Consider the following 13,206-nt stretch of genomic DNA (forward strand, 5'->3'; position numbering starts at 1 on the left):
TATTATTTTGTTGATTTTTCCAGTGCTATCAGATCATTGAAGATGCTTTAAGATAACTTTTTTTGCTTCTCGTCAGTTTGTTTTCATCCATTATTCAATGGTATCTTTTTCCTCTTTGCCTCACTTAGCCTAATCACCAAAGTGATTGAGTCCATTTTTCAAAAGTATATTTTTAACCATTTTTTTGTCTTTTCTAGTGTCTTTATAATTCTGGTCCCACCCATTACTTTTGCAATGGGAGGTTTCTGTTGATATCTCCTATAAAGTGACCTCAACCTATGATTTTACCAATGTGTCAGGGTTATATTTGGTATATTTCCTTAAATATTGTCTGTAAGTAGATGTAGTTTGTAATTTCGTGTGTGATATAGTAAAACTACCTTAACCGATTACTTGTCACCACAGAAAGATCAAAATGATTTCTGTAAATGCTTCTTTGGTCCTTAAGAGTTAATAACTCTTGGTAGCACAGATTTGAGAAATTCAAAAATTTCTATCCCTTTAGTTCCATTAAAAATGAAGACTCTCTATTAGGAATTTTTGCCCCCATGTATCATCTGCAACTCTTAATTTATTGCTGTCCTCACTGTGTGAATCAGCATATTGTAAGCAACTATTCTTTCTTGACCTTCCCGATTGGAGCTTTCCCAAGTTCCTGCCTTTTTTCTCTTGAACACTGCATCCCCTACTTTCCAGTTCTCTTTTTGCATGAAATGTTTTGATGACAGAGTCTAAGTAAACTTAACATTAATGATGCTGCAATGTATAGTTATTGACTCTCTGGGAATCTTTAGATTGATTAAAAAAGGAAAATGTAGGACAGACAGTGGGAATGAAAAGAAGAAGCTGACAAGTCTTAAACACAGAGTAGCAAAAAGATCTTGAAATGGATGATTTACATTGAATTTCAGTGAAAGTAAAAAATTACAAGTATGCCCTTATAAATCTTTGGACAGCTATCTGCATTTTAGGTTGGGTTCATACATTTCATTCTATACATTTCACTTAAGTTAGTATAAAATAATTTTACTTAATACCAATATTTCTGAAAGCTTTAATACATTATGCCCCCTTTCAAGAAAGAGACTGTCAGTGCCTATAGATAAATTTAGGTCGTAGTTGATAACAGTTAGAACAGAACACCTTAAAGTATGAGACACTTATTTAAGGCATTTTTGGAACTTGATAACATATCTGCTCATATTATTTAAATTTACTTAGTTGTATAGTGTTTCCTGCATTTGGAGGTTTTTAAACCTTTCACATTAGACCAGTGGCAGAAACAATAACATAATCTTTGCCAAGCATTTAACTTCTAGAGAGTTAATTTTATTCTCATTCATAGATACTAAATATCTGTGAAGTATTTTCTTATTTTAAATGTGATAGGACTCACTATCATATTTTCCTCTGCAATTGTTTAACATTTCTATGTGATTTTATAAATCTAGTTATGTTTTTATAATTTGGCCTTCTTACACAGTATAATGATGGTACCATTTTCCATTCCCCCAGTATCTATTTTCTGAATTTAGTTAGTCATCTAAGTTGACAATATTGCTAATCTTTCTCTGTTGAGTACTTTCTTCTTTTTTAAATTTTTTTAAAAAATTTTTTAGTGAATCACCGTGATGTTGAGTACTTTCTTAACATAGAGTTGCTGAAAACAGCACGAAGTGCTACTGAACATATGGGCAGATATGCTATGATATTATATAAATGTAAGATCATATTTTTTATTTTATTTGGTCACTTTCTTTTTTAATGTCTCTTTTCGAGGAATTCTTAGCTATGATATCTCAAAATGTCATTTAGACCAATCCCTTACCTCTGGACTAGACTGTTCTTAAGCTCTTTACTATTCAATATCCTCTGGAACAGAGATTTCACAACCGGCTCTCACCTTGAAGAAGTTCTTATAGCGAACATAAATCTTGCTTTCTGCAATTTAAGTTGAATTCATTTTCCTTTTCCTTTTCTCTGTGGAGATTGGAACAGCCCCGAACTAGAGGTGATGCTGTCTTGTGAGGGCCAGTACTGAACAGAGTGGAAAGATGGTCTCTAGCTCAGCATTCAAGCTTTTCTAAAGCTCCCTAACATTCATTTTCATATTCATGGTCTCAGGAGATGTTATTCTTTACGGCCCAGATGAAATAAAAGCAACATGTCTATTATTGATGTTTAGCTTTTGTCAGTTAGAACCAAATCAGGTACTAAAATTAAAAATTCCCAAAGCCCAGTTGAGGGGCTTTGACAGATTAATGTCATATTTGGTGTGACTGTAGCACTAGGACTGGATTTTTGCTTATGGTTTGTAGTCATTACAAGTAATATTGTATTGTTGAATGGTTTAGTTCATATGTTCCTTATAAGTGATAGGAATAGAATCTTGTTCTTTGAAACAAGCAGTCTTTTTGTTTGTTTATTTTGGGGCCACACTTGCAGTGCTTAGGGCTTATACTCCTGTTTCTGTGTTCAGAAATCACTCCTTTTAGAGCTCAGGGGACCATCTGGCTGTGCTGGGAATTGAACTTGGATTGTCCACATGCAAGACAAGCGCCCTACCTGCTGTACTATCTTTCTAGTCTGCACAACACTATATTTTGCTATTTAAGGTTTCTGCTTAAGTTATATTTACTTCTGAAGTGATAATCCTTTTGTTAAGCAAGCTAAAAGTTAATTTTATAGTACATAAAAAAAAAAACCCTCAAGAACATAATTTTCCTCTCAGAGATCTGTACTAAAAAGAGACACTCAAAACACCATGAGCCAAAAATGTATACAACTCATTTCCAATTATTTATAATCTTATAAATACTTCAGTTGTTTGACTATAAAATATGGTTAAATGAAGTAAGATTCTTACAAATAAATGATGCTTCATGAAGAATTTTTAAATTATCTTTCAAATAGTTTCACAAAATGTAATGCAATTAAAATGTCAAAAGGAACAAAAATTTATATACACATAACATTTATCTAATTTGTTGGATAGAGAATCAGACTCAAAAAGTAGTTTGGGAAGAAGGACCACATGGAGGGCTGGCTCCACAGCTCCCGGAGAAGAAAACAGGTTCCAAAAAGAGCCGAGATCACCGGGAAGTCCCAGATGGGGTAGGTGCCGCATCCCGCCTCCCTCAGATGGAACCCCGGTGACCAGAAGCCTCCACAAGCATAGCTCGAGTATGCGGGAACTAGGACTTTTCCTCCAAGCCGCGCAACATCTCTGTATATACAAAGTGATCAATGGGAAGTAAATCACCCAACGTTTCTCCCTGAAAATCAGAGTTAAGCTTGGAGCATGGCCACAGCCCCAGAAGCACAAGGACTTAATGCAGAACCCAGTAGCTTGGAGCAGAAAAGTGAATGGACTATGCGTTAATCCAGGCCATCATTTCTGCCCGGAGGGGAAAGGGTGTTGCCCCATTCGCCCTCTCCCCTCTGTAAGAAAGATGGCAGCCGCATGGGAGCCTTGTGGAGAGCAGGTGTGAGCCGGAGGTGTGGGGGCGACTAAAACCTCATGGGAAGGGGGGCGTTCCGGTCCATCCTTCACGCCCTATCGAGGTCACCAGTTGTCCCCCATGAGCGGCTCTCCAGCACGACCACGGCCCCAGAAGCACAAGGACTTAATGCAGAACCCAGCAGCTTGGAGCAGAAAAGTGAACGAACTATGCGTTAATCCAGGCCATCATGTCTGCCCGGAGGGGAAAGGGTGTTGCCCCATTCGCCCTCTCCTCTCTGGAAAGAAGATGGCAGCCACATGGGCACCTTGTGGAGAGCAGGTGTGAGCCGGGGGTGCGGGGGCGACAAAAACCTCATGGGAAGGGGTGCGTTCCGGTCCGTCCTTCACGCCCTACCGAGGTCACCAGTTGCCCCCCACGAGCGGCTCTCCAGCACGGCCACGGCCCCAGAAGCACAAGGACTTAATGCAGAATCCAGCAGCTTGGAGCAGAAAAGTGAACAGACTATGCGTTAATCCAGGCCATCATGTCTGCCTGGAGGGGAAAGGGTGTTGCTCCCTTCCACCCTCCTACCTCTGGAAAGAAAGATGGCGGCCGCATGGGAGCCTTGTGGACAGCAGTTATGAGCCGGGGGTGCGGGGGCGACAAAAACCTCATGGGAAGGGGGGCGTTTCGGTCCGTCCTTCACGCCCTACCGAGGTCACCAGTTGCCCCCCACGAGCGGCTCTCCAGCACGGCCACAGCCCCAGAAGCACAAGGACTTAATGCAGAACCCAGCAGCTTAGAGCAGAAAAGTGAACAGACTATGCATTAATCCAGGCCATCATGTCTGCCCGGAGAGGAAAGGGTGTTGCCCCATTCGCCCTCTCCTCTCTGGAAAGAAGATGGTGACCACATGGGTGCCTTGTGGAGAGCAGGTGTGAGCCGGGGGTGTGGGGGCAACTAAAACCTCATGGGAAGGGGGGCGTTCCAGTCCGTCCTTCACGCCCTACCGAGGCTACCAGTTGCCCCCCAAGAGCGGCTCTCCAGCACCGTCACGACTCCAGAGCACAGAAACCAATCTCTTAATTATCTGACTCTCAGTAGAAATACTTCCAGGGTTAATTAGCAAAATAGCAGAAATCCAAAACCAACATTTAATTCTTGAACCCAGCTGTAGAAAGCGAATCACTCCACAATGCTTTCTCAGCATGTCTGATTTGGGGGGAGGGGGTAAACTCTAAATAATAGTGGTGCATCTTTTATTGCAACAATGAATCCAATCAAAGTAGATAGAGTGTCAACTAGAATTCATCTGCCTTGCAGGCATTGGGAGGGGTGGGAGGTGGGGTTGTATTGGGGTTCTTCGTGATAAAAAATAAGTATTGGTAAAGGGAAAGGTGTTTGATATTTGCATGACTGAGACCTAAACCTGAAAGCTTTGTAACTTTTCCCACAGTGATTCAATAAATAAATAAATTATAAAAAAAATTAGTTTGGAAGTAGGTTTGTTTTAATACTAAGCTAAGCAATATGCTAGCGAGGGAAAGGGAAACAAAAACACTTTCTGCCTTTGTTGGGAGAATAATTTATTTTTAATTATAATTAAAATGTTTACAAAAAGCAAGATACAATTTTACTTTGCATTTTAAAGATTAGTGCAGGAAATGTTTTATATTATACAGATCTGTTCTATTTTAAATAGAGGCCATCCTAAAATGTCTGATTGTTTTATTCTGGTTTCTACTCTTTTACTTTAAAGGTTCAGCAGCTTTCTGAAAAATCCTTATTCTTGCAGCTTCTGAAAACACAAGAAAAAGCCTTAGAAAGACAGTGCAGTGAAATTACAAGCCAAAGGAATATGCTACTTCATACATTTGTAAGTCTCCAGCCACTCAGAAGAAATTATTTTATTAATGTGTAAAAGGTACTTAAATATACTTAGGTACATTTTCAGAAAATTATTCATCTATGTACTGGCAGATAGTCCTGTTCAGATACAGAAAAGTATTAAACCCTATTAGGTGCTATTTAAAACCAGTTGGTAGAGTTATATAGTTTGGTAGAATTTCACTGGCAGCGATATGATATAGAAATCATTTGCAATTGAGTAAGAACAAAAATAATGGTGAAATTGACTTTAACTGCTCAGAATTTAAGACCTAAGTTTCAATGCTTTTGAAAGACAGACTATCTCATACTTTGGACTAGTTTATGGATGTGGATAAAACAGTATATTTTGTTTATCTTCATTTCATAACTTAAAGCAAACCTAGTCACTAGTTATATGATTGTGATATGAATTGTACTAGGTATATCTTAAAGAAAGTACTTTGTTGGGGGGGACACCTCAGGCAATTTTCAGGGGTTATTTCTGGTTCTCATTTCTGAAATTACTCCTGGAAGTGCTCAGGGGTTCATATGGGACGTGGGGAATTGAACCCGAGTTGGCTGCATGCAAAGCAAACTCCCTACCTGCTGTGCAGCACAAAGAAATACATATTAATATGTTAAAAATGTTACTGTGTCTGGCATATCGAATACTCTCCCAAGAGAGGCGGAGGAATCGAACTCGGGCCATGTTGGCCGCTTGTAAGGCAAACGCCCTACCGCTGTGCTATCGCTCCAGCTATAGCTGTAGACTAGTACAGAGTGAAGGCCCTTGCCTTTCATAGAGCCAATCCTGGTTCTATCCCTTGTATTGTGTATAGTATCCTGACCACCATCAGCAGTGATCCAAGAGCACAGAGAGCCAGGAGTAAGAGCCTGGAGTAAGCCCTGCATACTGCCCTGCATACTGCAGGGTGTGACCCAAATCCCCTACCTCTTTCAAATCAGAATCTGCAGACTATGGCTATGAATGATTATTGGTTTCCAAATGGAGATGATATTGATTGACACTTTTCAAGTAAAAAAGAAAAGCAATAAAGTTTAGGTTCTTTCTTTATCAAAATGTTTAGATTCTGGCTTTGTCTGAAGTTTTTAAAAATGATGACATTTTGTTGATATTTTATGAAAAAAGTATTATTTAGAACTGTGTTTAGAACAAACATAGAATTTTGCCATCATTGTCTATATCCGAAAATGTATCCTTCACACTAGGGAGGTAAGGTCTTAAGTATGGAAGACCCCAGTTTGGTACCTAGCAGTCCAGATGGTGTCCTAAACAACCCCAAGGATTACTGCTTAGTACAGATCCAGAATAGCCCCTGAGTATTGCTGTGTGTGGCCAAATCCCTGCCTCCAATTTAGCACAATAAAATGTATCCTTAATTTTTTTTTTGGCTTTTTGGGTCACACCTGGCAATGCACAGGGCTTACTCCTGGCTTTGCACTCAGGAATTAGTCCTGCCGGTACTCAGGGGACCATATTAGGATACTGGGAATCGAACCCGGGTCAGCCGCATGCAAGGCAAATGCCCTACCCACTGTGCTATCACTCTGGCCCATAACATGTATCCTTAATTTTTAAAAAATTTCTATGAAACAGTAATTCCTTTGGAATGCAGATTTTTCACTTTTTACTTCTGTCATTTATTATGCCACCCAATTTTATGAAGTTTTAAATTTTTTTTTTTGGCCATACCCAAAGTACTCAGGACTTACTCGTGGCTCTATACTCAGGATCACATCTGACAATCCAAAATGGAGAATTTGGTTGTAATTTTAATACATAGATGAGTGGCAAAATTTCCACATCAATCTTTTTATTTATTTACTTCCTTTTTTTGGTTTGAGGGATATACCTGGCAGTGCTCAGAGATTACTGCTAGTTCTGCACTCAGGAGTTACTCCTGGCAGTGATCAGGGAACCATATGGGATGCTGGGGATCAAACCTGGGTTGGCTGTATGCAAGGCAAGTACCTTACCTGCTGTACTATCTCTCTGGCCCCTGTACCTCAACAATTTTCCCAAAATATTAAACATAAATCTAATGTGAAATATTGTTGGTATATATAACTTCAGCCTTTTAATAACATTACTGGAGAAACAAAGTGTTCTGTAAAAGTATATTTTCGTTCTTTTGTTGTTAGTAATTCCAAATTATTTTATTTTAAATCACTAAAGAACCAAACTCCTCTTGCAATTAGACGTGATCTTTTGTTTGTTTTTTTCTCAAGGAGACTCTAAAGAAAAAGTTAACAGAAGAGGAGGAAAAGTTTATTAAAGAAATTACAGATTTCAACAATGAATATGAAATAACAAGGAAAAGAGAGCTTTTGATGAAAGAAAATGTCAAGATTGAAATATCTGACTTAGAAAGCCAGGCAAACACTTTGAAAATGGGTATGAATGTATAACAACACATATTTATTTGGCATTAGTGAAAGTTACTTATTTCAAATAGTGGGTTTTCCAGAAATTTTACTTTGTCTTAAACAAATTAGCTAATTTTCTAACTATCCTTTTTTTTTTTTTTTTTTTTTTTTTTTTTGCTTTTTGGGTCATACCTGGCGATGCACAGGGGCTACTCCTGGCTCATGCACTCAGGAATTACTCCTGGTATTGCTCAGGGGACCATATGGGATGCTGGGAATTGAACCCGGGTCGGCCGCGTGCGTGCAAGGCAAACGCCCTACCCACTGTGCTATTGCTCCAGCCCCTCTAGCTATCGTTTTAATTGTTGTTTGTTCTGGTTTTGGGATCACACCAGCAGTGATAAGGCCTTACTCTTGATGGTGCTTGGGAGACTATATACAGTGCTGGGATTCAAACCTACATTGGCAGCATGGATGGCAAATGACTTAAAATCTACTATCTACTATCTCTCTAGTCTCTGCTGTTATTTTACTTTTATCTTTTTTATTTTCTGTGAAAATACATTTTTATCTTGTGTAGACTCAAATTCTTTAGACATGGGCTCAGTATGAGAATTTACCTTTTTTATCAGGGCTCAGTATGAGAATTTACTATTTTTTCAGTAACATCTTGACTCATCTTTTGTGATAGGTACAATACTAGTCTTAAAGATAGAAAACTGAGAAATAAAATATGATCAATGCTATAGCAGTAGAACTGGGCCGATGATCCTGATTTTAACTGGGTCACTATGTTTACAAGGTGGAGTAGGTACTGTTTCATTGGATAGGAAGATATAAAACACAAACTTGAATAGATGTTAATCATTAAAGATCCAGGTACTTTGGAACTTAAAAAAATCATAGATAATTACTATTTTCATGCAACATAATAGTGGAATTACAGTCAGATCTTTTTCTTAGAAAAGAAAAAAAATAAGTGGCATCCAAATTGGAAAAGAAGAAGTAAAATAATTTCTTTGTCCAAATGATATGATCTTATGTAGAATACCCAATATTTCACAAATAAAGTTGCTAAGTACAGCAAAGTTACAGTATAAAGTCACACAACTCTCAGTTGCATTTCTGTATGCTAGCAACCAGCAGTCCAAATGGGAAAAAAACCTGACATCTGCAGTGTTGACTCACCTACAGTCCTGCTCTACAGATTCATGACTAAATCTCTCAGGAGATGCAAGTCAAGCAACTAAAATTCATGGAAGCACTGTTGTCCATGGCTTAAAACTCTGGGGCAACTTCCAGAGGCAGAGTACATGACTTGCCAAGGCCCCAGAAACTGCACCCACATCCCACCGCTGTAGCCACAACAAAGGTTCAATTCCATCTGCTTCACTAACATTCTCTGTGGAGGCACCAAACTGCACATAATTTTCAGGTACCCTGGTGCCCAGACCGAGAATTTAGGGTCTTCTTGGAGTGGGGGCACGCAGCCTCCCTCCATCCTTACTTACTTCCAGAAGCCCCAGTAGCCATACCCACATCCCCCATGTCAATTCATTGACCCACTGTGTAGACACATAACTAATTCCTCCTAATTCCTCAATTATGAAATGCCAGTAGGATCACACCAAATGAGATGGGAAAGTAATACAGAAGCCAATTAAACTCAATAAACAAAAACAACACAGAAAGCTCAACTAGGGACAGACAGCTTAGGAAATTTGTAAACAAGGACTTAAAATCCCTTAATGAGATAGAGCAGTTTTCACATAAAACATAGGTTATTTTATACTTAACTGATTTTATTATTGATTGACTATTTTGTAATTATTGATTTAATATTGTTACCAGTTTCAGTTCTACAATTGTGTAAACAGTTGTGACTTTCGTCTACGTTAAAACTTTTTTAAAGGGAAAAATTAACTTTGCTTATAGTAGCATCAAAAAGAACAAAGGGCATCAGAATAAAGTTAAATAGGAAGTGGGAAAGAGATGTGGTTCAGTTGCTGTGTACTTGCTTTGTGGATGTGAAGCCCTGGGTTTAACCCCTGGCACCACATGTTTCCTGAACAAGAGCAACCCCTAAGCAATGAGGGGGGAGTAGCCCCCAAACAAAGAGAATCTATAAGGGAAGTAAGCTTCTCTTACACTCCAAAGTATTAAACAAAACCTGCATATGTAGAAGGACTTATCATGTTCCCAGACTGGAAAGTGTGATATTGTTAAAATAACACTATTAATAACTAAAACTGTCCATAGATATAATGCATTTTCTATTTGAACACCGATCCCGAAATTCCCAGTTGAATTCCAAGGGATGCCAAATAGCCAAAACAATCTTTGAACAGAGTTGAAAGACATACACTTCCTACCATATGAATAATTAGACTCTTTGAAGGAGAAGTTGCAGTGGGAGTAATACTTTTGAAGAAAGCGTGGTAAAACTTAAATTCACTGATAAATTTAAATTGCAGATCCAAAATGCTCATACCTGTTCATACCAAAGCTAAAGAAGTATGTGGCGAGACATACAGTAACAGTCAAAATGTTGAAAGCTAGAGATAAAGAGAGAAATCTTGAAACTACAAAACAAAGAAATAAATGACCATACACCTGTCACTAGAATAAAACATCGCCGTAAGAGTATACTGTAGACTGGATTATAGGTGTTTTATAACACTTTTTTGTTTCTCAGCAAAAAAGGGCCACTGTTCACAGACATGGCAGTTGTGAAGTCCAACATCAAGTATCTAGATGAGCAGTGTCTAGGGAGATCCTGATTTCTGATTCATGAACTTAACTGTCCTCAAGAGTATGAGCTAGGTAGTACTTCAGAGTCATTTTCTGTAAGGGCCAAGACTCATCCACCAAGAGTTTCAGTAGTTAGTACCATCAAAGAATTTCAGTATAAAGGTTTGAATTGCAGCATGTGAACGTTGGGAGGACCCAGTATTCGATTTTTAGCAATGATAAAATTGGCCTTTTTTCCTCATTACTAACTTTCAAGGAAATACTTCTAGAGTTTTACTATTATTTTTGATGCCAGATAGAAACACTCTTTTCCTTCTCTCAACCTCTTTCTCCCCTCCCTCACACATGTTCCCCCTTTGAGATTATAGATAGTTTTCCCATTTTAATCTATTAACATAGATAATTTTATTAAACGTCTTCTCACTAACCTCATTTAGTTTTTAAAGTATTACTGAATTCTGTTTGATATATTTTTAAAGACTTTTGCATCAATATTTATAAGTCACATTAATCTTTTTTGTATGTGTTCCTTTGCCTTTGCAGAAAGTATGTAAAATCTTTCTTCTTCCACCAGCTAAAAAAATAAACAAACATAATTACTAGAAAGCTGGAGAGAAGATACAGAAATTAAGGCATTGCACACAGCCAAACCCAGTGATCCCTGAACTTAAAGCTGGGAATAAACTCAGCACAGCCAGGGTTGGCCCCCAAATACCCCCCCCCCCACATATGTGTCTGTATGTTTTTTTAAATACCAAAAATCTCTCATTTATTACTTTTCAACCCCAGAGTTAGATTCTGTTTTCACTATGTATTTTTTAAAATAATTACTTTTTACTGGACTCTTAGCAGTGAACCTCTTAGTTTATCTCTGTTCTTTTAAAAATATGATAAGCAGGTATTTGTAGAGATAGCTCAAGATTCAAAGCATGTGTCTCCCCTACCTGAGACCCTGAGCTTGATTCCTGGTTTCACAAGACTCCTCAAGCAGTACTAACAGTGTTGCCCTCTGAGTCCTGATGAGGGGCTGCCTGTCTCTCACCATCTAGCTCACTTACGGTCCCCTCTTTTTCTCTAAAAACACACTGGCCTCATTTGTTCTCTGGGTTTTTCTGGGCTTCCTGGTACCTCAGGAACTTTTCACATGCTTTGTTTGGGATGCTCTTGACCTTTATGTACTCAACTCATTCTTCTGATCTCTGCTCAAGTGTCACTTCTCAGGGAATCCTTCTCTGATTCTTACTCCCACTCCAACCCCATGTTGGGATAATACCATAGTTTTCTTCTCAAATCTCCCTCTTACTGAGGTGTAAACTTCCACAGCGATGGAATAACCAGACATCTGTTATTATCATCTATCATTCAGTGATAATTTATTGTGTAATTTTGTGTGCATTAAATACTATTATAGGTATTGGTGATAGTGCAGTGAAAAAAAACCCTGCCTTCATGATATCTATAATCAAGTATGGTTTATAAGTAAATATTAATTAATATGAAATATTAAATTATTGAAAGGGCAAAGAAAAAAACAAATGATGCACATAGATCAGGATGAAGTTGAGTGTGGTAGTATTTGATACAACTTTGGATAGGTATCCCCCAGAAGATCTCACTGATAAGGTGGATTTTGATAAAATCCTGAAAAGGTAATGAAATGAACCAAATGAAAATCGAGAGGAAGAACATTTCTGACAGAAGTAATGCAGGGCCCCCATGGGAAATGGATCCTGAAAGTTTTCTACATAAGGACAGGAAATAGACTAAGAAATCTGCGTTTACTACTTCTAGTCAACATTCTATTAGAGAGCTTTGCTGAGAAAATTGGGCAAGAAAGATGAATGAAATATATGATAAATACATTTATGCAGCCCCTATTAAAATCTCAGTGGTTTATTTTTGCAGCAATCGGCAGAAACCAAATACTTATTTTGAAAATATAGCATTCAATTTTGAAAAACTGAATGCTATATTTTCAAAAGGGCTGGAGCGATAGCACAGTGGGTAGGGCATTCGCCTTACAAGCGGCCAACATGGCCGACCCGAGTTCGATTCCTCCGCCCCTCTCGGAGAGCCCGGCAAGCTACTGAGAGTATTCGATATGCCAAACACAGTAACAACAAAGTCTCCAGTGGAGACGTTACTGGGCCCGCTCGAGCAAATCGACGATCAACGGGAGAGCCTTTACCTTTACCTTTTGAAAAATAAAATTTTCTTTTTATAATGCTTTGTTTTTTCAGTCTTACAGCAAAGCTAAAATAATCTGCATTGGTGGAATTTGGATGATTTTGGGCACACAGATCAGGGAGTATCACCAAGAATCCAAAAATAAACTCATCTGTTTGGTCAGTTGATATTTGAAAAGGATGCAAATGGGCATCGGGTCTGTTCTTGGAATTATAGAGTATTCCTAAATTATGCAGTGGTAATAGGTTCTTACATTTTTTAATATACTAAAATACACTAAAGTGTATACATCAAAAGAGTTACTTTTATGGTAGATGAATTGTACATTAATTTTTAACAATTCTTTTATAACCAAAAGAACCAGTGAATTTTCCAGAGGTTAAATAGTGCAATATTATGGTAAAGGGATTTTTTAAAGTACACTATTGGATATGAGAAGTTTTCTGAAAAGGATTAACAACAGTTCAGCTCTGGAGGAAAAAAATACGTGAGTAAGCTTGAAGAAATTGTTTTAAGAACTGAAGAACTGAAAAAATAATAATAAAAAAAACTTCAGAAATCTAAAAAA

General features: G+C 38.1%; 1 protein-coding gene across 1 annotated transcript in view; it reads left to right on the forward strand.

Moving 5' to 3' along the window:
- The window catches only part of CCDC172 (coiled-coil domain containing 172), a 60,249-nt gene that overhangs the window by 19,309 nt on the left and 27,734 nt on the right, over positions 1–13,206 (forward strand). Inside the window, exons 3-4 of the mRNA XM_056120326.1 lie at positions 5,203–5,319; positions 7,563–7,728. Of these exons, the coding sequence (XP_055976301.1) occupies positions 5,203–5,319; positions 7,563–7,728 (283 nt within the window). The remainder of the gene's footprint in view (positions 1–5,202; positions 5,320–7,562; positions 7,729–13,206) is intronic.

Source organism: Sorex fumeus, unplaced genomic scaffold (genome assembly GCF_029834395.1).
Source record: "Sorex fumeus unplaced genomic scaffold, SorFum_2.1 ptg000043l, whole genome shotgun sequence".
Classification (NCBI taxonomy): Eukaryota; Metazoa; Chordata; class Mammalia; order Eulipotyphla; family Soricidae; genus Sorex; species Sorex fumeus.